The following is a 22,827-nucleotide window of genomic DNA, read 5'->3' on the forward strand; positions in this document are numbered from 1 at the left end:
TACCGTTTTACCCTCAAGGTTACATCTTGTTCCTTAACTCCCACTGATCCACTATTGAACAATTAGTTTAAGGTCCAACCTTTAAACCAAATCCCTCTCGGACCAATGAGAGGGTGGGGCCCCTTTGTTCAAGACTTGGATTCAGTCCTTAAGAGAACAACCTATCTACTAACCCTAAAGCGGGTAAGAGTGAATTTCGTCTTGTACCCTATGTTTCCATCTATCCACCCGATCTTACCCCTGAAATGGGAGACTTATTGGGCCAACGCTAATGAGTTGCCCTCACTTATGCAGATCTAAGGATAATTTTGTGAGAACATAAGTTCACAATTAGCTTAGGACTAAGATTAAGTTACCTAGGTCATCAATAATCGAGATAGTCAAATTTGAACAGTAAACGGCGTTAAATGACTATTTCATGGTTCTGTCTTATGTAAACTCTTTACATAGGATGCCCCCACTTTCATGTCTCTACATGAACGATTCAGGATTACGTCGTTTGTATTAAAGCGAGTCGCATCCATAGTATCTCTAAATAAGGCGCCCAACCTTTATTTATATACTACAGGCTATTTAGGTTTTTTACTCGAACTTAATTCATATTTATGTCTCTACATAAAGTTCAAGTTTAATTTAAAAAGTCTTGGGATCTTAGTTTATTGGATTTAAGATTATAGTATTCAATTTTTCAATAACGATTTTATTGAATAAAATATAATTACAAACTACGAGTTTTAGGACATAAATTCTAACACTGACCGATTGGGAAGCATTCGTAACAGACTCGCGGATTCTCCAGGATTCGCTTGCACGTTCAAATAGACTGCAAATGCCAAAGAGTATTTACAATTTTTAATCCCACCATGTCATTTGAAATTCCATATTGAAAGCACATAAACCATTGGTTTTCATAACAGGATATTATATTACAAGAAATCGAGGTTCTCCCGATGCAAAAAAAGACGTCAGAAGAACAAACATCGAGAAATACACATTATTCTGATACCACTTTTCACACGTTGGATGGATGACCTTTTTCCGATGTCGTGATAGAGACGTCGAGAATGAGGACAACATTTCCGACATCTGGTGTAGGGCATGGGAAATAATAACTTATCCCAACATGCACGCATTGGAAACTATCAGTTGGAAATTTTTGAACATTAATTATGTCAAGCAGATATTCTCGACACATCCTGCATGACGTCATTGACTTCGTCGCAAGTAAAGGGAGCTTCCGATGCTATTTTTGGTGCATCAAAAATGACGTCGGGAGTAATACGAGATCCCAATGTCATTAGTATTCGTCAGGAACGACGTCAGGAGTAAGGGGATCTTCCGACGTTTTTATGCTGTGTTGGGATTTCCCCTATAAAATAGATGTTTCAATTCTGTGAAACACGAAATCGAAAAAAAGAGAGAAAAAGCAGGAGAGATCGATTCCGCCAACGATCAAAGAGAAGAGAAGCGTCTAGTTGCTACCGTCGTGAGTCTGTCGTCATCCCTCTTCCGTCGTTTGCCACCGCATATTCCTAGTTGAGGTAAGTTTAAAATCCTAAATCTTAAAAAATGTTGGTTTAGGTTAGGTTTATTTAAATAGTTTAGGTTTATTTTTTCTAAAATTAGTTTTAGGATTTTTATGAAATGAGAAATTTGAATGTGGGTTGAAAGGGGAGGGATAATTGAGAAATTAATTTGGAAAATTTAAATTTTGAATGTGTGGGGTTGAATTTAAAGAGGGGGAGTTGGATTTAATTGAATATTTGAAGGGGGTGGGTTGAAAATTAGAGGGAGGAGGATGAATTGAAATTTTGAGGGAGGGAGTTGATTGAAATTTTGAAGGGGTGGGGGTGTGAATTGAAAATTCTAGGGATTAGGGTTGAAAATTTGATGGGGGAAGGGGGGGGGGGGGGAATGACTATTATTGTGTTAAAAATTCTATAATATGTGTTAACATTTGTTTTGGCTATTTTGTAGTTATGATAGCCTTTAGTTCAATTCTAATAGTTTATTTTTTAGTAGTTTTGAATAACTTTGTTGTTGATTCAGGATAGCTATTTTGTTTTCAATTTGTTTGTATTTCTAAGGGTTTGAAGGAGTGGTAGTAGGATAGCTTGTAAGGTAGCGTTGTTGGAAGGGGTGGGTAGGATGTGAAGATTGAAATTGTTTGTGGTTAATAATTAGGTTGTGCTGGCTATCCTGCATTTATGGTAGCCTCTGTAGTTTGAAGTTAGTTTTAGTGAAAATTTTGAGAGATTGTATATTCAGGGGAGTAAGTTTAGGATGTGAGAGGAGAGGAATATGTTTCTAATCAAACCTATTTATGTTTTAGGGACTTAAACGATGGACAAGGGTTGGATGAAACTTAGGAATAGGTTTTCCCTTGAGTATAAAGAAGGAGTGACCCAATTTTTAGAATTTGCCAAGTTTCACGTTGATTCGTACAGACGAATAAGGTGTCCATGCAAGAGATGTATGAACTTAAATTAAAACTCACTAGATGGTATGGAACGACATCTACTGACTATTGGAATATCCCCCTACTACACATAATAGATGTATCATGAAAAGTCATTAAGCTTTAGAGGTACAGAAAACTTTGAGGAAGGAACTAATAGTAACCCTTTTGATGAAAGAACTAGTAGTAAGCAGTTTAATAAAGAAGATGATATGTTTGGTATGCTGAATGATTTACAAGCCTCGATTGAATAGGAAGAAGAAACAGAGGAATATCGTTTGGAAGGTGAAATGTCGAGAAATATTGGGGTATATATAGATGAAGATAGAACAAACATATTTCGGGATTTATTGAATGAAGCACGTAATAAGTTGTATCCCAGTTGTTCTGAATTTTTGTCCTTGAATTTTTTGGTTAAGTTGATGCATGTGAAGGTTCTAAATGGTTGGAGTAACAGATCGTTCAACACATTGTTAGAACTCTTAAGAGTAGTGTTTCCAATGTGTAGTAGTACTATCCCTAGTTCATTTTATGAAGCGTCAAACGAAAACTTTGTGACTTGGGCTTGGAATATAGACTATTCATGCGTGCAAGTACGACTGTGTATTGTACTGAAAAAAGTTTGCTGATTTTGTAACATTGTCCTACATGTGGCAAGGCTCGGTACAAGATTAGTCATAATAGAGAGAAAAATATTTCGCAGGAAGGGTCCGCTGACATGAGATGGTATAGGGATAAACTGTTGAAACAGATAATGTGTTGAGACATCCAACTAATGCAGATGGATGGTAGAACTTTGATTCTAGATTTCCTGATTTTGTTTCTGATCCACGGAATGTGCGTTTGGGGTTGGCTTTAAATGGATTTAACCCATTTGGTCAAATGAGTACTTCGTACAGTATGTGACTTGTTGTGCTACTTCCTTACAATTTGCCACCATGGAAATGCATGAAAGAGATAAATTTCTTCATGTTGTTGAAAGATTAGTTGTGCTTTATGTCACTAATGACTTCATCGACGATGTGGATGAACACTTATCATATGCAAGCGGAACAAGCGACGACGACGAATTATAGTGTCGAACCACCTACCCACATATTTATGTAGTTCATATATTTCGATTTTAGCTATGTGTTCATATTTTCTTATTGAATGTTTGTTTTCTATGTAATGTGTAGCGATTTTTTGTGCTTAATTTCAATGATCAAAAAATGAATAGGTTCGTTGAGCATCTGATGCTCAGCACTTTTAAAGTGTTTCAGGGCGACTGTCACAAGCACTTTAAAAAGTATAGCGACCCCAAGGAGGCTCATGCTAACCCACCACATCTATTGGTGGGACATGATAAGGATTGACACTTCCTCTGTGACCACTACATGAGCCTTGCATTCTAGGTGAGCAATTGAACCCTTTTCATGGTTAATTATGATTTCAACTTTTAATATATATTCTAAACAATATAATTGTTTTCATGCAGGAGAAATCACGGATGAACAAGGCTGCTAAACAGAAACAGTCTTACAATCATAACAGCGGGTCAAAGTTGTTTCTACAACGACAGCACGAGCTTGTTGAACAAAGAGGGGAGTCGGTCGATCGTGTGGAGCTGTTCCAGTAAACACACGTTCGAGACGAGACGTTCGTGTCCCAGGCTGCGGAGGATGCGCATATAAGTTATCCAACCAACACTCCTGCTTTTATTTGTCCTCTTTAATATATAATATACTTTTTACTTACTAAGATAGTTTCTAAATTTGTTTCAGCATCAAATGCCAGAACTCCAGTCCCAGCCTACCCTAGAGGGTAGTCAGCCACTATCTAGGGATGAGATATGCGAGACAGTGTTGGGTACACAACCGGACTACTCAAAAGACCTTGGTTGGGGGCCCAAGCTGAAGGCCCGTAAGACGACGAGTGCGAGCAGTTCCACGACGTCATGTCCGCAGTCCAGAGTAGAGCTTCGATTACATGTTAAACTTGATCAAGCTATGCAACAAATTGAAAAGCAGATAAGAAATAACAAAGCGTTAGTTTCAGAAGTGGAACAAATGCGAAAGCTGATAAAAGACATGACTCGGACACAGCAAGGACCACCACATAATCCCTAGTTTTGCAGTACATATATATGTGTTCATTATTCTTAAGTTTTTGAATTAACAATTTACAGTGATGATATGCATATATATGTACTAAACTTAGCCACTTTTATATCATTGTAGGACCCCCAGTATAGAATGGCGTACGAGGCTCATTAGGAGATGTACAACTTTCTTTGCGCTTTTTTGTATTATGAACATTAAATTTTTTGTATTATGAATGTTGTTACATTTTTTGAACTTCTTTGTATTATGAACTTTAAATTTTTTTTGTTGAATTTGTGTTTGTATTTCGTAACTTACTAATTTATTTTGAATTTTCTTTAATTTAATCAAAAACGAATGTGAATATCTCAAGAAATAGAGACTTGATTGAAAAACATTACAAGAAAATATTTTAGGAAAAAAATAAAAATTACATATTAAAAATATTTCCTAACACAATACAAACATCTAGAATATGCTGCAAACGTCACGTCGGGGATAGTTATTTCCGATGCATGGACGACATCGGATATAAACACGTCGAAAGTAGTTATTCCTGACGCATAGATGACGTCGAAACTGTGGACGTCGGAGATTACTTATTGCCGACGCATCAAAGTCGTTAGTAAAGACGACGTCGGGAGAAGGTTATTCCCGATGGCTTGTTGGTGACGCGTCGGGAATCGATCTTCCAAAGCATTTCTTCTGATGGTATTCTCAACGTTCCTTTCTGCGTCAAGAATTCGTTTTTCGATGTCTTTACCACTTTCCTAGAAGTTTTTGTGCATCGAGAGTCTCCCCACTTCTTGTAGGGTTACTATATGTGCGATGCGAGTTATCCAAATGCGGAAGGATTTCTCGCCCCATACAGAGGCTAGAAGTACCACTTGCAAGACTGGCGTGGCATTCAAAATGCCCCAACCACTGCAAAGGAATACTTCAACATGAAACACTCATACGCAAGAAATGTGATTAAGCATGTGTTCGATCTTCTAAAGGGTCAGTGGGCAATACTTCGTAGGAAGTCATATTATCCTCTTCAAGTGCAGTGTCGCACCATCCTAGCATGTTACCTGATGCACAATTTGATAAATAGAGAAATGACGAACTGTGAAGACATAGACAATGTTGAAGGGGAGGATTCTGCATACGTGACGACCACCGCAAGAGACGACATTCAATACATTGAGACCACAAACGAGTGGTCTCAGTGGTGGGACAAACTAGCTAAAGTGATGTTCAACGAATGGCAGCAGTTGCGTAACACATAGTTAAAACAATTTTAAATTTGAACCCTTGGGTTGTATGGCAATTTAAATGACCTATACTCTTTATTTTGAATATTGAATGTATGTGTGCATACTTTACCTCAATTGGGAAATAGAAATTATATGTCTTAATATTGTTTGGCATTTTGCTAAAGTGTTTAATGTATTTGTTATCATTTGTCATTCTCAGTATGGCAACATCGTCCCGTACCCCCAAACATGTATAGACGAAGAAGGAGGAGGCCACTATTGTCAAGTGTTCAGTGGAGTTGGTACCCACTGGGGGATGAAGTCCAACAATGGTACATTCCGACCTGGTTACCTGGCTCAACTTGTCCGCATGATGGGAAAAAGTTGCCTGGATGTAGTGTCTGAGCAACCACTGTAATAGACTGCAGAATTAAGACACTTAAGCGAACCTTCCAGACCATCGCAGAAATGTGGAGGCCAGCGTGCAGTGGGTTCGACTGGACGATGACGCAAAATGCATCATTGTAAAGAATAAAGTTTTTGAGAACTGGGTTAGGGTAAGGAAACTATGCAAAACATCATAATACTTGCTCATGATATATTTACTTTACATTTTTCGTAGCAGTCGTTTGAAGTGGTCCTATTTTTTGTGCAGTTACATCCTGTAGTGAAGGGTCTCCTTAACAAACCCTTTCCCTATTACGAAAAACTTGCATATGTATTCAGGAGAGATAGGGCAACGGGTCACTTTGCAAAGACATTTGCCAACGTCGAGTCTAATGAGCCTGTTAGGTATGAGGGGTTTGACATGCTGAATGGGAACGAGGAGTTCCCATCCATTTACAGCCACGAGATTGACATATTCTAGGATGATATACGTGCATCATAGACTGCTTGGATGTCAGATGGTAGGCCCGAATCGAGCGGATCCAAGAGAAAGAGAGGAAGCCAGTGGGAGGGTGAGCTTTAGGTCATATATATGGCCCTAGAGTGTACAAATGACCAACTCAGGATGATTGCCGAGTGACCTACATGCGCCCTTGGTAATGACACCTATGTTTGCCAAGAATTCTTACACCTAATGCGTGAGATGCCCAACATAAGCAGTTTGAATAGGGCGTTATCCCAAAGGCAGCTGATGTCTCGTATGAACGACATGCGGGATTTCATAGAGATTACTGACAAAGAGAGGAAGAACTTTGCAGAGTCCTCCTACGAGACATCTTCTGATAGTTTATGTCCTTCCTTGGCTAGCTTGTTTTTTTCTTACTTCACTTGGACTATGTTCTTTACTATTCTTTGTATTCCTATTTTATCAAACTTTATTTTTGTATGTACAGTACTTTGATTTGGGTATAGTTTGTACTATTTTATGCATATGTTTTTTTTGTCCCTTCTACATCCCTTCAATTCGGTTTAAAAAGTTTCGTTCAAATTAAGGCAAATAGTACAATGTATGTATAACAATTCAAACAATATGGCGTTCAAGTGCTACGTAATAAGTAATTTAATTAATGAATATAAATATGGACGTATGCGTTAGACCACATAATGAAATATGTTAAGAATAAATGTACGACGCTATCGCTAATTACAAATATGAAATAACTAGTTTTTATTTGTAAGAAAATGACTTAGAATAAAATTAATACAATTTGTTAACATATTATTTCGAAATTGATGAACTGTATTTACTAATTTAATAACATTACACATGGGAAAAAAACAATATGCAATAAGAGGGGTTCGATGCATTCATAATAAAAAATATGCAATAATAATTTATTTGGTTTATGCACAATGTGAATTAAAAAAAAACTTTCATAAATATAAAAAACTACTAAAATATTTACGGATGTGTAACAAAACCCGTAAAGTTAGCCATTTTTTAAAAATTTCAGGTTTGTCTTTCCATCTTTTTCTTCTACGATTTTTTTATCGTCTTCCTCCTTTACTCTTCTTTTTTTAGCTGCGGTTTCTTCCATCTTTCTTCTTTTTTTACGTTATTTAGATTTGGGGTAACCAAATCTGATTTCTTTCAGTTTTTCTCCTCTTCTTTTCTTTTTTTGCGTTGTTTAGATTAGAGTAACCTATTTAGATTAGGGTAACCAAATCTAAAAGATGGGTGTATAAAGAAAGATGGGTGTATAAAGAATTTTGAAAAAAATCGTTTAGCCATTTAGATTAAGGTAACCAAAGCTAAAAGATTGTGTATAAAGAATCTTGAGAAAAATCGTTTAGCCAAATCTAAACGATGGTGTACCAAATTTTGAAAAAAAAATCGTCGTGTACCAAATTTTGAAAAAAAAATCTAAACGATTGTGTAGTCAAATCTAAACGATCATATACCAAATTTTGAAAAAAAAAATCATTTAGATTTGGGTAGCCAAATCTAAACGATTGTGTAACCAAATCTAGACGATCGTGTAAGCTAATTATCTAAACGATCGTGTATCGAACAATAGCCAAATTTAAACGATCGTGTACAAATATATTAGCGTGTTGCCAAATATAATTACGCACGTTGTTGACAAAATATTTTTATTTTTGGTAATTTACACGGTGAGCCTCTGGGCTTTTTCTATTTTCGAAATTGTTCTATACAATGTAAATATTTTGCCGCCTTTTTTATATTTTTTAAAAGGCCCAAAAAAATTCATAACCCTTCCCACATAATCTTTTCCCAAACACATCTTATCATAAATTCCCCATAAACCTACCCATATAATCCTTCCCCCAAACACATATTATCATAAAATCCACGTCAACCTACCCATGTAACCCTTCCCCAAACACATCTCGTTCCTAACAACCCTTTCCATATAACCTTTCTTCCAAAAATTTCTTTATCATAAAACTACCTTTCTCCTAAACAAAGGTTATAATAAAACTAGGTTAACCTAGTTTTATCAAACCTAGTTTTATCATAAAACTAACCCCTTCCATAACCCACCATTCTCTTAAACGGCCCCTTAGATTTCACAAAAAAATTCTAAACCCTAAACTTAAAAGAAACCCTACACTATCAAATAGTTCAAGTTAATTACCTCTACAGATTAAAGCATGAGGATGCACTAAGCAAAAATTAGTCAATGTTAGAAATTTTGGGAGGAAGAAATTCAAACTCGACCGGAATGGGCACCTTGTTTCGTGAAACTGAATATCAAGCGCTCGGGGAAACAAGAGTATTTTGGTAATTTGAGCCCAACCTTTATTTTGAATTTTTAGAAAAATAAAAAAAAAATAAAAAAAAGAAAAAAAAGCTGAAGATTTCGGCCGATAATGAAAAAAAAGACAAAATTATGAGTAAGTGTGTTACTTCTGAAACAGTAAACCAAAATATACTGTTTTGGACAATTTCCCAGAAATTTGCTAAGATGGAGGTTTTTTGCCATGCCATTGAAGATGCAACATTGAACTTCAAATTCAAACTTTACTGAAAAAGCATCAAGAAATTACTCTTTCTTGCCTGGATTTCTCCGTCGTTGCTCCCGCCGCCGCCGGAAAATCCAAGCCGGAGCCCTGCCTGCTAGAAATTGATCGCCATCCCTCGCCCCCCGATTCCATCACTCTTCCGCTCATTTCTCTTCGAATTCCTCTGCGCTTTTCCCCTATCTCTCTGATTGTTTTTCTTATGAAAACTCTGGCATCTCCCTCTTCGATGTTAACGGAGGCTATCAGGTAATGTTTTTCGATGAAGATGGTTATTTAAGCTAACATGTTAAGTTAAAACTTGAAGATTGTCTGTTTTCTTGTTAATTTGGATCTCTGGTTTGCTTCTCATATGCAGGATTCGGTACTGAAAGCAATGGCGTCATTTCTGCGACTGATTTCTTTGCTTTGTTTGCCAATCTTATTTGCTGTCTCAGTCATTGGATCGGTATCTGAGGGTGCAGAAGAAGATTTCTCTGAAGACTTATTGCTTAAACCCTTGCCTGATCGCAAGGTGTTGGCGCATTTTCACTTCCAAAGCACAGCTCCTTCGTCCCGCTCCAACTCCTATGGTCGCCACCACCACCTATTCCCTAAGGCCATTTCTCAGCTGGTATTTTAGTATTTCATTTCTTTATTTTTTCCGTTTCTGTATGTGTGTGTGTGTGTGTGTGTGTGTGTGATGTATCGACTCTCTTCTCCTATGCCGCTTCGATTGAGTTCCTCGAAATTTTTGGAAGAGTGATTTTTGTAGTTCTTTATCAAAGCATAGTCCAAATATGGTGTTGGGAGGCACAGTGGGTGCATTACTTCAATTTCAAAAATATAAAAGACCTGAAAAGGGCCGGTGAATTGGGTAAAATCAAAGGCGTTTCTGGTCTCCTTGAGCCGAGTGGTCTTGTGTGGGAAAGTGCTATGAAGAAACAAGAATAAATTACCACTTTGCATTGGGAGCGCTTTACTATTCCCACATTGAGCGCTGGAAGAAGAAATTGAGAGAGTTCAGGGTTACATTTGTGCAAATTGATGCAAGGGTGTCCATATGTAGCAATATTTGAAAAGCGGAAGAAAAATTACAAAGACAATTTATTTCTTTATTTTGGCAGTGCATTTTGCAAAAACCCTTTTCCCACAATAATTTGGTTTCTGTAAGAGGAGGGCGGAAGATCTAAATCCTTCAGATGTTTTTCTTTTTATGCAACTGGTAGTTGCTTATTGATCATTTTGGTCTGAATTGGTGTCACCTAGAATAATCCCCCCTTCAACTCGCCATTTTTATATAAATACTTTGTTGAGGTGCCATATGATGAACCAAACATATGAGAAGGCTTAGTCATGGTTGAGTGCACATTTTTCAAGGTTGTGGTAGAACATATTGTTCCAACACTGCTCCTGGTTTGTGCTGGCTTCTGTGTGGATAACAATTACTAGATTTTTTGAATGAGCCGAGAAGGAGATTAATATGCATTGAACCTGTAGTTTCATGTTTCAGAATGAATGACCTAGATAAACTCTTTTGTAATTATACCTCTTTGTTGAAATATTCAAATAAAGGCTTAAAAAAATTGGCTTCAATTGGTTTCCTTGGTGATGTGTCACCCCCTAATATTTTGGTCTTTGCATTAGCTATTCATTTTAATATTATTACAATTTTGCATTCATATTGAAGGAAAAGCTTGATAAACCTGCCTAATTCTTTTTGCATGATAAAACCATATTCAGTCTCCCTCTGATTGTTTTTTCTGTCTTTCTCTCCATCATTTATTTTTTCCCCTTCGCATCAATAATGTTCTATGAATGAATAAGTCTAATGGGTGTAATTATACTAGTACTAATGCATGAATTCCTGCCAACTCTTGCTAAGTCAGATGAGCTTTGTTGGAGAGTTAAAGTATAATTGCTTGTACAGGTTCATAAATATCGAATTAAGGAAATGGAACTGTCTTTCACACAAGGTCGTTGGCGATATGATCGTTGGGGTGGATTTGATTCGATATCAAGCAGCAATGCAAAACCTTCAGGGGTTGAGTTGTGGGCTGTTTTTGATGTTCCACCAAATGAGGTTGATGCAACTTGGAAAAATTTGACTCATTCACTTTCAGGTCTTTTTTGTGCTTCAATTAACTTCCTGGAGTCTTCAACTTCTTACTCTGCCCCTAAATGGAGCTTTCATCCTGCTTCTGAGAATATGAGGTATGGTACATTGCCTCGTGAGGCAGTTTGCACAGAGAATCTCACACCATGGTTGAAGCTCCTTCCTTGTCGTGACAAATCAGGGCTTTCAGTATTGATGGATCGACCGTCTATCTACAAAGGATACTATCACTCTCAGAGATTGCATTTGCTGTCTTCTGAATTTGATTCAGATGGTGTGGATTCGGCCATTGTACTTGACCAGACACTCACTGTTGTTCTTCAGCCTCACAGTCACAGAGGGACTTTAGGTTATTCATCTGCAACCCAATTACAACCAAGCTGGTCTCTCAGCTCAATTTTTGGGAGGAGAGTCATTGGAAAATGTTCTCTCGCAAGATCTAGTAATGTTTACATTCAACTTGACAGAGGTCTCATGGCAGAACTGCAAGGCATATTGGGGGAACAAGAGAAGTTTGCAATTGCAAGAGCTAGCTCTGAAGGTTCTATAAGCAACCCTGCTTTTGAGCTGTCAGCTAATCCTGATAGAGTACACATGGAGATGAGCAACGGGTATGACAAGCACATATCTGTTCTTTACATGTTTATGGTAGCGGCGAAGTACGATGACTCTGAACCACTTGACTTGAGATTCACATGGAAAATTCCTATAGCTTGGTCTATTCCACAAGCACCATTATACGTGACCAGGTTTTTACTGGGTAGTGGGAATGAAAGGGGTGTTATTGCCTTACAGCTAAAATCTACAAAACCAAGGGACCAGTTGATGCCTGATACTGTGTTTGCAGACAGCTGTAGCTTGCTTGTTAGAGTTTTTCAAGTTGTTCCTTGGTATATAAAGGTGTATTATCATACTCTTCAAGTATTTATCGATGACCAACGCCATATAATTACTAATGTTGTTGAGAAGATGCAAGTATCACCTTCTAAAGACAAGGTTTCACCTGGGGTGATGGAGATGCTTCTGAAATTTCCTTGTGGATTGAAATCAGCTGCTCTAACCATAGAATTTGACAAGGTATTTTTAATAATTTTCCCCAACTAGTTTGAAATGATGTTGCTAACCTGACTTTTCCTCTCTTTGTCTTGAGAGATCTTTGAAAGGGTCAAAACCTAGGAAACATGGTACTCTACCATAAGCAGGGTTTAGTTGTAGGTGTCATTGTTAGACACATATACTAGCATGCCCAGGACTTATACCAGCTAGGTGATTTGTGGTGCCCAATATTTTAATTTGATTTTTAAGAGGAAATATGGGTGGACTGGAGAACGATATATAACTTAGCATGGAGAATGTGTTCTTTAGAGAAAGAGAAGAAAGATATTAAAATAGAGGTTCCTATTCTTTAAAGGAAGTTTGTTCAGTTTTAGTCTATACTTTCAAGTGTCCAATTTTAGTCACAATACTTTCGATAAATCTTAAATTTAGTCCCTCTAATAGAATTGATTGATTTTGGGATCTTCATTCATTAGACGTTGGCATAGATTCTTGAATGCTGGATTGTTTGTTTGTTAATGTTTAAATTACAGTTATCGAGTACTTCATCTCTTTTAATGTTTTTGGGCTTGTTTTTTTCTTTTTAGTTAAATTACAAATTTATGGTTAAATTGTTAAGTTGAGTCTCTAAGTTCCTAGAGTTGGGTTAGATCCTTTATCCTTGATTATTAAAAAGTGTCTTGTAGGTGCATAAATTTTCAATTTTGTGTTGCTATTTGGCTTGTTAGGCATGTGTCAATGCCTCCAAACACTTGGCTGGCACGGATACTCCATGGAGTGTCTGTGCATCCTAGGCCTCTACATTAAAAAAATAGACAGACTCCCTCTCCCTTACTTTAGATAAATGCCATTGGAAAGAGAAAGTTAGGGAGAGGAAGTCTGTCTAAACTCCTTCCATTGAAGTTTGGGGGAGTTTTCATAAACTCCTTGCCGTTTTTTTTATTTTGTTTTCTCACGTTTCTTTTTTATGATATTTAGTCTCTTGTCTTGTATAAGAAAAAAGTAAAAGAACATCTGCATGTTTAATAAACTTTTCCCGCCAGCTTCCATTTATTAGTTGGATATGGAATTTTTCCTCTATTAATTTAGAGTTTCATTTCTTGTGGTATTTATTTATTGTTATTACATTTTGTTCTTTGCTAGTAATCAGCTTTAGCTTGTTTTTGAAAACAACTAGAATTTTCTTGTTTAGAAGTAGACAGACACATTTGTTCCTGAACTCCACAGTAGATACAACCTTCGATTTAGCACAATCATTGTTGGGTTGTTTTCAAATATAGCAAAATGAATCAAAATACTTACATAATATAACAATATTTTAGATTTTATCAATGATAGACATAGACACTGATAGCTATATTGGTGTTTATTATTGATAGAATCTGAAGTTTTGTAACATCTGTAAGGGTGTGTTTGGGGTGAGGTTTTAGGGGAAAAAATATTAGGAAATTGGGCCAAACCGTGTTTGACCCAAGGATTATAATAAATGGGGATTAGGGTTATCTTAATCCCTAAATAAACCTATCTTATTCTCTCTTTTACTTTTTTACAACCCTACGTTATCCTATCCAACTAACTCAATCCAAATTCCATTATTATTTTTTAAATTACTACAATCATAACCTTTCTCCCAAACACATATTATTATAACACTACTATCATAATCCCTCCTCCAAACACATACTATCATAACATTACCTTTTATATTCTTTCCCCCAAACACATATTACCATAACACTACCAATAATAACATTTCCCCCAAACACATATTATTATAATACTAGGATAATCATAATTCTAGGATTATTATAATCCTTTTCCTTCATAACTCTTTCCTTCCCCCAAACGCACCCTAAATATTTTCACCAGTTTTGTCATTTACAATAATTTCTCATTATTGTCTAGATATCTTTTTTGTATTTGAACTTGACAATCTCTGTTTCCCTGATGTCTTTTTAGGGTTTTCTGCACATTGATGAATATCCACCAGATGCTAATCAGGGATTAGATATCCCATCAGCCGTAATAAGTTTTCCAGATTTTTTCACAAGCACGCAGTTTGTGGAAAAGAACTCCTCAAAATCACCAATCTTGTTGAAATGGCAGGTGATGTTTCCTGTTGCATCCTGTTAGCTACTGTTTTAGGTGTGATGTATGCTTTATTTAATTACTAATTCCAGTTATAAATCTTCATCCATAATGCAGGGGAAGAATCCCATTCTGTCTTACACAGAAGTATTGCTTGTTCCTTTTACCACTCCTGATTTTAGCATGCCGTATAATGTGATCACTATCACGTGCACGGTGCTCGCATTGTATTTTGGATCTTTGCTGAATGTCCTTCGAAGGCGTGTCGGTGAAGAGGAAAGATTTATGAAGAGCAAAGGTAAACCAAGGTTTTGTTGGTAAAACCAAGGTTTTGTTGGTAAAACCAAGGTTTTGTTGGTAAAACCAAGGTTTTGTAGTTTAGCCTTACTTTTCATTTTTCAATAGATGGAATCAACAATGGTAAATCCTAAGCAACTAACAAGCAAGAAGTAAAATGAGAAATTGTCAAAAACTCAATTTTACGAAGATATTAATGAAAGATCTATATTAATGCCAACGAATATTTTGGGTGGAAATCAAGAAACGTATATAAAATTATTTTTATGGTAGATCAGTCATTAATCTCCAGTTCTTCTCAAAAGGCATATGTAGAAATACATACATACTTATTTATATATGTATATAATGAATTGTTGAAAATATAAAAATGGCCATGAATGTTTGCTTCCCAGTTAATAACATAGATGGCCATTTTTACTTTACAAGGAAATTCTAGAAAACTTGTTTCACCCCCTCATCTCGTTTTGTCCTTTCTATATTTGAATTTTTTTTTAACTTGGTTATCTCCTTCTAAACTCTTGGATTTGTGGTGAAGCAGTCATTTTTAGGTCTTCTTTGAACTCGTTTTTTACTTTTACTTCTTGTGGCAGCTACAAGAAAGCTTCGTGTTTCACACCTTGTATCGAAGTTGTTGGCCAAACTTAGAGGAAGGCAGTGGGAACCCTCCGAGTCACAATCACATTCTTCAGTCTCCAACTCAAAGTCAAAGCTACTGTTTAAAGTGATTTTGGTAGCTGGTCTTGCTGCTGCTTGGCAATATTATTTTGGATGAGATAGTTGAGAACTCATGTTCTGATGTTCAATGTACCATAGTTGTCAATTAGGTCTTTCTTGATGCACATTGTGATTTCTTTGCTAACTATACCCCTAATTTTTGCTTCAAGGGTAAATTTACACACTAGTCTGTCTGGCTTTAGATCATTTTCCCTCGCGAATATGACATCTTCAAAATACATATGTAGGACTTTTTTGTTACGTCAACTACATTACTTTTTTGGCACTTCAGATATTCAAGGGGGAAGAGAAAGAGGAGGGATTGGTTTCATATTGTTTATCCATGGTGATTCTCTATAATAGTATTATAAGTTGTAAATAGGCTATATATTTTTTTTCTTAATACAACGGTTCTCAATTTCATCGCTAGACGATTTATTTTATGATGGTGTTAAAGTTTAAAATGAGTCTTAAAGGGAGGCGAAAAATAGTTATCATAATAATAATAATAATACATCTTATGTAGTAACAACATTTTGTTTTCAGTAGAATCACAACGAGGGGCACTCAAGATCACATAATGATTGTTGTTTTTGCAGGAGCTTTTCCATAATCCAGAAGCTGAAGCCATTAGGGATCAAGCCTTCTAGATTCTAAAGTAAAGAGCCTGACAAAAGAGATGGATTAGGGTAAAACAGAGGAACATAAATAGATATTCTCTTCCAAAAGCTAAGCAACAGGGCGTTATCATTGAGTATATTATAATTAGGGATAAATTTGAAGGACATACGATTTTGTAATATGCAACAGAACAAAATCCACAAGTTTTAGATTTTGAAACATTGTTATCCTAATTGGGCCAATTTTGTTATTATGTTTTAAGTTTGCTTCGAGGGAGAACTGAGAATTTGAGTGTCAAATGTTACTAAGGCAAAAGGAAAAGAGAAAAGACAGGATGAATGCGTGGAAGAAGCAACTCAACTTCCAATGACAGAAGGAAGAAACAAAGGACGTAAAAGAGAGCTTAGAAAGTTCTTTCCCTCTGATTCATGACAGTCGGGCGGCGGGGCTGCTTCACCGTTTCAATTCGTCACCCTTCTTTCTTGGAGTCGAATTCTTCGAGAAGTTTGATTGGAGTGAAGTGAGATCCAAAGCTTAGGACCCCTTTGTTACAACAAAAAAACAGGATTTTACGATCAAATACATCTTAAACTATCTTGATTTCATTTGACTTGGAATGTGAAATTTCTCCATAGATGCTTCACATAACTTTCATTTTAAAGATTTATTTTATTCTATTGCAGAATCTATTCTCAAAGAAAGGTAACAGAATCCTCGAGCTTTATATTCACTTCTAAATCTCTCTTCAATAAAAATTATTGTAATTGTAACTTTATATTTTTATTACATTTACCTAAGTATTTAGCGAAGGTAGTCAGTCTTATTTCCGTTACCATTACACTTTAGTGTCAAAATTACACTTTGGTTTTTTTTAATGTGAATTGATAATGGTTTTTCTTATTATTAGTTGTGTTATTTTCCCCATTTGGTGCGTTTGTTTTGAATTCGTTGTCTTTGTACTTTTTTATGACTTTAATATACTACCTTTCGTGCCTTTATTTCTTCTTCGCACCTTTGTTACGATTTTTGTTTCTCCTTGTTTTTGTTTTTGTGAGCATTTTCTGCTCTGTTACCTTGACCTTAAGCAGTGAGGTTGCCTTTTCAAAAATAATAATTGCACTAGTATTTTCATAAATCTTTAAATGATTTTCATAATTCTTTTTATGGTAAAAGTGACAATAACATTGACAACAATAATGATATTCTCTTGTAAATTTCACCCACGATGGGATGGGGTTGAACACTCTCCACTACTCGATTAGACCGTAAGCTTTGATTACAGGCAGGGAAATAGATCTCATATCTCAGGAATGCCAATAAACAACACCAAACTCATCAAATAAGGTCAACTTTTCATATGAAGTTTTAATGGGGGTAATGAGACCTAAGATTTTTGAACAAAAGTACAAAACTACAATTCTATACCAACCAGTAGATTTACATATTGAGAATCACCGTAGAACACAGTAACCATGTTCATATTTACAAACCTCAACGAAGAAGAAGTTACGAAATAGGGTGGACTGGCTTGGGGAAACCATGTGCTCATCTACTTCTCTTGCATAAAGCAGAAACAAGTGTTTCTTCTTCTCTCATCCTTTTCATATTACTGTTGACGCTACACGAATACGCCGTCCGTTGGGCAACATTGGCTGTGTCGCTCACTCCTCCATCCGATAATTCATCAAAACCTGAATAATTATACGGTCATTCGAGTGTCGACACAAAAGGTTACAAGTAGCACTTGGAAAACTTTTTGTATATGGAAAAGTCACCACAAAACTAGTCCTAAGTCTCAACTATGTACCTGATTTGGTTTCGTTTAACTTCAGTTTCTTGAGTAAGATAACTTCTTCCGTTTGTTGCTTTCTTTTACAACCATTTGGACTAAATTTGGATGATGGAGAATCCATATGTTTGGTTCCTGTATTAGATCAAACACAAATAAATTCCAAATCAAAGTAATCAAGTCCTTCATACTCATTAGATCTCCAAAGGTTGCCATTTTTCCCTTAATTTGTTTACAATGTAAAGTAAATTTAGTCCTTGAACTTCTTGTTTAGTCCCTACTTCTCATTTAACAATAATTCAAGTCAGAAAATAGGCCAAGTGAAAATCATTCCCATTAAGCTTCTTCCATACAGTATTAAACGTTTTACCAAAGTCCATAAACTTCATCTTTTTGTTCTTGACCAAGTTGCTTTCTGGTTTTATCCTTCCAGCATTAACATCATCATGTTCTTCATCAGCCTCATAACGATCTCCACTTACAAATTCCTGAGAACCATGAACTCCTAAAGAGAGAAACAAAAAGGGAAAAAAAATTCACAACCTAATAAACAGTTTATTACAAAAAGAAAAAAAAGGACAACTAGTTTTGAGTTTCAGGTTTCTCAGTAAACAAACAGAAACCTTAAACCCTAAAAACAGAGTCCTGGACCAAAACAAAAGCCAAAGGAAGAAGAGAATGAAGAGAACTCACTCTTGGCGCCAATTTTAGAGAGCTTTCCATCAACGAGAAGAGCATCATTATGGGAGCTCCCAATTGGGAGGCGTTTAGTAGAGAAGAAAGAGAGAAGAGAGTTCCAAGTAACAGAGGAGATGAGATCGCGGCCGCGGCTGAGGAAGCGACCATTGAGTTTCAGCGATGAAGGGTCGAGGCCAAAAATGGCGGCTATGGAGCCGATATCGATGTAATGGTCGCGGGAAGCTAGGAATGGAGCAAAGGTGGAAAGTGAAGGGCAAAATAAATGGATTGTTGTGAGTTTTTGAAGTGTCTTCTCCATCGCAATCTGAAGCTCCAAATTGGTATTATCATATTGTTTTGTATAGCGATGACGATTGAATGTGTTGCGGAATTTGTTTCCTAATGGTCTCTGGAAGTGTCTCGGACTCTCTGGCTTTTGCGGAGACGCGTTGACAGTGGACAGTGGACACATAGCTCTTTTAAAAATATGTTAAAACAAAGTTGATAAGTAATAGGGCGTTTGTGGGAAGGGTTGAATTATGGGGGTTAGGGTTATGTAATCCAACTCCCGTTTGGGGGAAGGGTTATGTAACCCTAGTTTTAACTCTTTAACCCTTCCTCAACCCTTCTTCAACACTTCTTAACCCTTCTTCAACTTTTCCTCAATCCTTCTTCACAAGATTATCATAACACTTTCTTCGTAACCCTTCCCCCAAACACATCTTATCATAACACTTCCTCCATAACCCTTCCCCCAAACACATTTTATTATAATCCTAGGTTTATCTTAACTAGGTTTATCATAACCCTAACCCCCAATAACCCAACCCTTCCCCCAAACGGTCCCTAAGGGTTTTTTAATATCTAGGCCAAACCTACCGAATTGAGTTTTGGGATATAAGATTAATCCGAATAACTCCACAAAAATGTGAATTAGATTTTGTTAAATTTTTAGATTTTTTCAAATTGGATTAGATCTCGGATTGAGGTTAAAAATTTTGGTTCAACCCAACTCGATCCGAATTAATAATATATATATATATATATATATATATATATATATATATATTATTTATTTTATAAAAGTAAAGTTAGTGTTTAGGAATTAGGTTAGCCTCTCCCTCTCATCTTCTCTTTACGGCCAACCATCTTTGATTCTCATCTCTCTACGGCCAACCATCTCCAATTCTCCCTCCCATCCTCTCTACAGCCAACCATCTATATGACGCTTCTCATTTTCAAGGTTTAGTTTAAACTTTAAACCTAAATTTTTTTTTTGGTTCAAATTGATGGGTTGCATGATTTTAATTAAATTTTGTTTTATTATTTAATTCAAATTCTAATTTAAACTTTTGACGCTAGATTAAATTAATTAGGTCTTGATTGATAGGAATTCTCATTTTCTTTGTTGACAAATACAATGCTCTGTTTTAGTTAAAAATTAATTGTGAATGCAAATGTAACGAGCCAAACTATTAAACTAAGTTAAGGTCATTACTCAAAAAACCAATAACAAAAGACACTTTATTGAATGAAGGAAAATTTAATTCTTAATAAATTAATGTCAAATAACTCTTCATAAAAAGTAAAAGTGATAGAATCAGTAAAAATAATGTGAAAAACATGATCCATAGGTTCTAACAATTTTAAAGAAAAAAAAAAGATAAAACTTTAAATAAAATGTCTAAAAATCAAAATACTAAAAAGCTGATAAATAGAAAATACAGAAGTAAAATGAGGTCCCTATATGGCATGTCATGGGCTCTTCCTGTTGCTCCCCAGCTTTCCAGATCCTCTACCTTTTGCTTGAAATATTAAACATGGAAAATAGTGAGCATATAAAATATACCCAGTAAGGGAACATAATAATAATGTCGTGTGTCCAATGGAGCACACCTGGGCGAGTGGGACCATATGAACACCCCTAATCATGCAAGTAATTCCCATAGGAACACCTCTAGTCATGCGAGTGATTGTAGTTACACACTCCTAATCATGTATGTGTTTCGTAGGTAAGCTCCTAATTGTGAGAGTGATCCTATCGGAACAACCCTAGTCGTGCGAGTGATCCCATATGAACACAATATAACTAATCCCTAACCGTGCATGTGAACCCTAGTTTTTGCAACAATACTTCAGAAGTTTAGATCAACAGTCACCGAAGGGTGTCAATTACTCCTCTTCTAAATTGAGACAATCTCAACTAATTACTAATACCAGAATAACTCTTATTCATATAGTTCTTAGCTATCGTTATTCGGTCAAGGATTCGTTAACTAACTTAATTCATCCCGTAAGTGTGACCTTACCATTTTCAGATCCCAGAGGTATGCTTTAACAGGCTACCGTTAGAAAAGACAACTGTTGAAGATTAACCTGAGAAATCCTATCCATTTCTGGAGTTTGCGATGTTTCGACTTATATGATCAAGCCCTCCGAAGGGATGGTCGCTCCAGGACGACACGCAGGTGGATCATAGAAATCTCACGGTGCAACCTAATGGAGGAGACCGTAGGATACGTTGACACACGTTCTTCTCCCACTTACTATGAACATTTCCCCTATTCACCTTGTTATTGACCCATACAAACACTTTTCGAAGGGAGGTTGCTTTCAGAACGACACGAAGTCGAGTATGGATCTCACGTGTGAACTCTTAGGAACGTGAGAGCAAAAAATTGATATATCATATATACCATTTTTCTCCCACTAAAATGTTCTATTAATTTAGGGTTTAGTTGTACTAAGCTAAATTCCGGCCAAATGAATCTAACCAAGTCTATTCTTATTATAACACTTATAATAAAACTTTACACTAAAGTTTCTAGGTGTATTAAACCATTTAATTTACCTAGTGACATCTTATGCTAATAGGAATAAGGTTAGTTCAACGCCAGTTTCGGGTCAGTTCCCAGGCAGAAGGTGTTCCGTAAACCGTCAACTTAAGTACCTCCAGCCTTAGACAGAACTTTACCGGTGGAGTTCCCTTATAACCTTAAATCTTATTTGTCCTACTTAGTTTCATTAAACTAAAATAAGACTTAATTCTAATCCTATTAGAATTAATGTGATCTTAGGTCTATTTAATTTTAAACAATTTAAAATTAAACCATATTAATCCTAAGATTCTATGTTTGCATGCAACTCTTTATTATAGATTGACGGTTTCTAATAATCAAATTTTATAACTATTATAAAATTTTAATTAGCCCTATAATCATTCATACTATGGTTTAAATAATTAAAATCAAATTACAATTAAATAAAACCATATTACATGCATACATTATATTAATATAATAATTATATTAAACTATGGATGTAATATGCATAATGCAAATTAATTTTCATCTTTTATTAATATAACAATTATATTAAAAAAAAATAAATAAATGAAGCATACACAATACATTAATTTAAATATAACAAATTATATTTAACTAAGTAATGTCATGCATCATGCTTATTCAATTTCATATATTTAAAATATCAACATATTTTAAATTACTCAGGAAATTCATAATCATGCATTCAAACCATATATTGTATCATTTCTAATATATAAAAATGCATGAACATGCTTAACCTAAGGTGGGATTTATCTAAATGACATCTATAAAGTATTTAAATAACAATTGAACCTGTAAAATTGGCCCCTAGGATAAAATAAAACAAAAATTACAATAATAAAGCCTTAAATTTATCCTACAAGTGCTTTCAAAGCTCCAAAACCGGTTTCAAAAGCTTCAAACCGGGCCCAAACACCTTGAACCAATTAAAAACCACTCCAAACCGGCCAAAAAATGCTTGAACCGGCCTAAAACCAGCATGAAACGACGCCAGATGAAGAACCGGAGCCGAATCGGAGCCGACCGCCAGCCAACCGTACCGAGCTGTCCATATAAGCCGAGTCGAAGGCGAGCCGTCCGAACAGTGTCGAGCTGGGCTATCCGTACAGAGCCGAGCCGAGCCATGAGTTGTCCGTACAAGCCGCGCCGAGCACCCAGTCTGCTGCTGACGCAGTGCTAACGTCATCCCTTCTTCAACCTTCAGCCGCGGAATTTTTTTCGCTTCGTTTTCCGTACAGAATCGAAAAAAACTCCCGTTCATGGCCTTCGGATTGTCTATTTTTGGAAAATTTGGTGTTGAAAAACTCAGAAAAACTTCCCGAATCCAAAAATTGGATTCTAAATTACATATTTACAAATTAAAATGCCCAAAAATGAAAGGACGATCCTTTCATTTTGATCTTATCAAAACAGTAAATCTATGACCAA

General features: G+C 36.0%; 2 protein-coding genes across 2 annotated transcripts; one reads left to right on the forward strand and one right to left on the reverse strand.

The window, feature by feature from the left end:
* The first annotated feature begins 9,113 nt into the window (after positions 1–9,113).
* On the forward strand, positions 9,114–15,891 carry LOC103497563 (uncharacterized). Its single transcript, XM_008459798.3, has 6 exons — positions 9,114–9,458; positions 9,568–9,822; positions 11,119–12,381; positions 14,320–14,466; positions 14,566–14,746; positions 15,339–15,891. The coding sequence occupies exons 2-6, from the start codon at positions 9,586–9,588 to the stop codon at positions 15,518–15,520; spliced, it is 2,010 nt and encodes a 669-aa protein (XP_008458020.1). The 5' UTR covers positions 9,114–9,458; positions 9,568–9,585; the 3' UTR covers positions 15,521–15,891.
* Positions 15,892–17,418: 1,527 nt separating this feature from the next.
* On the reverse strand, positions 17,419–19,048 carry LOC103497564 (uncharacterized). The gene is made up of 4 exons (XM_008459799.3): positions 18,566–19,048; positions 18,243–18,377; positions 17,891–18,007; positions 17,419–17,774 (listed from the first exon to the last, which is right to left on the reverse strand). The coding sequence occupies exons 1-4, from the start codon at positions 19,020–19,022 to the stop codon at positions 17,629–17,631; spliced, it is 855 nt and encodes a 284-aa protein (XP_008458021.1). The 5' UTR covers positions 19,023–19,048; the 3' UTR covers positions 17,419–17,628.
* Between the last annotated feature and the right edge of the window lie 3,779 nt (positions 19,049–22,827).

The sequence above is a fragment of the Cucumis melo genome, chromosome 1 (assembly GCF_025177605.1).
Source record: "Cucumis melo cultivar AY chromosome 1, USDA_Cmelo_AY_1.0, whole genome shotgun sequence".
NCBI classification, from domain to species: Eukaryota; Viridiplantae; Streptophyta; class Magnoliopsida; order Cucurbitales; family Cucurbitaceae; genus Cucumis; species Cucumis melo.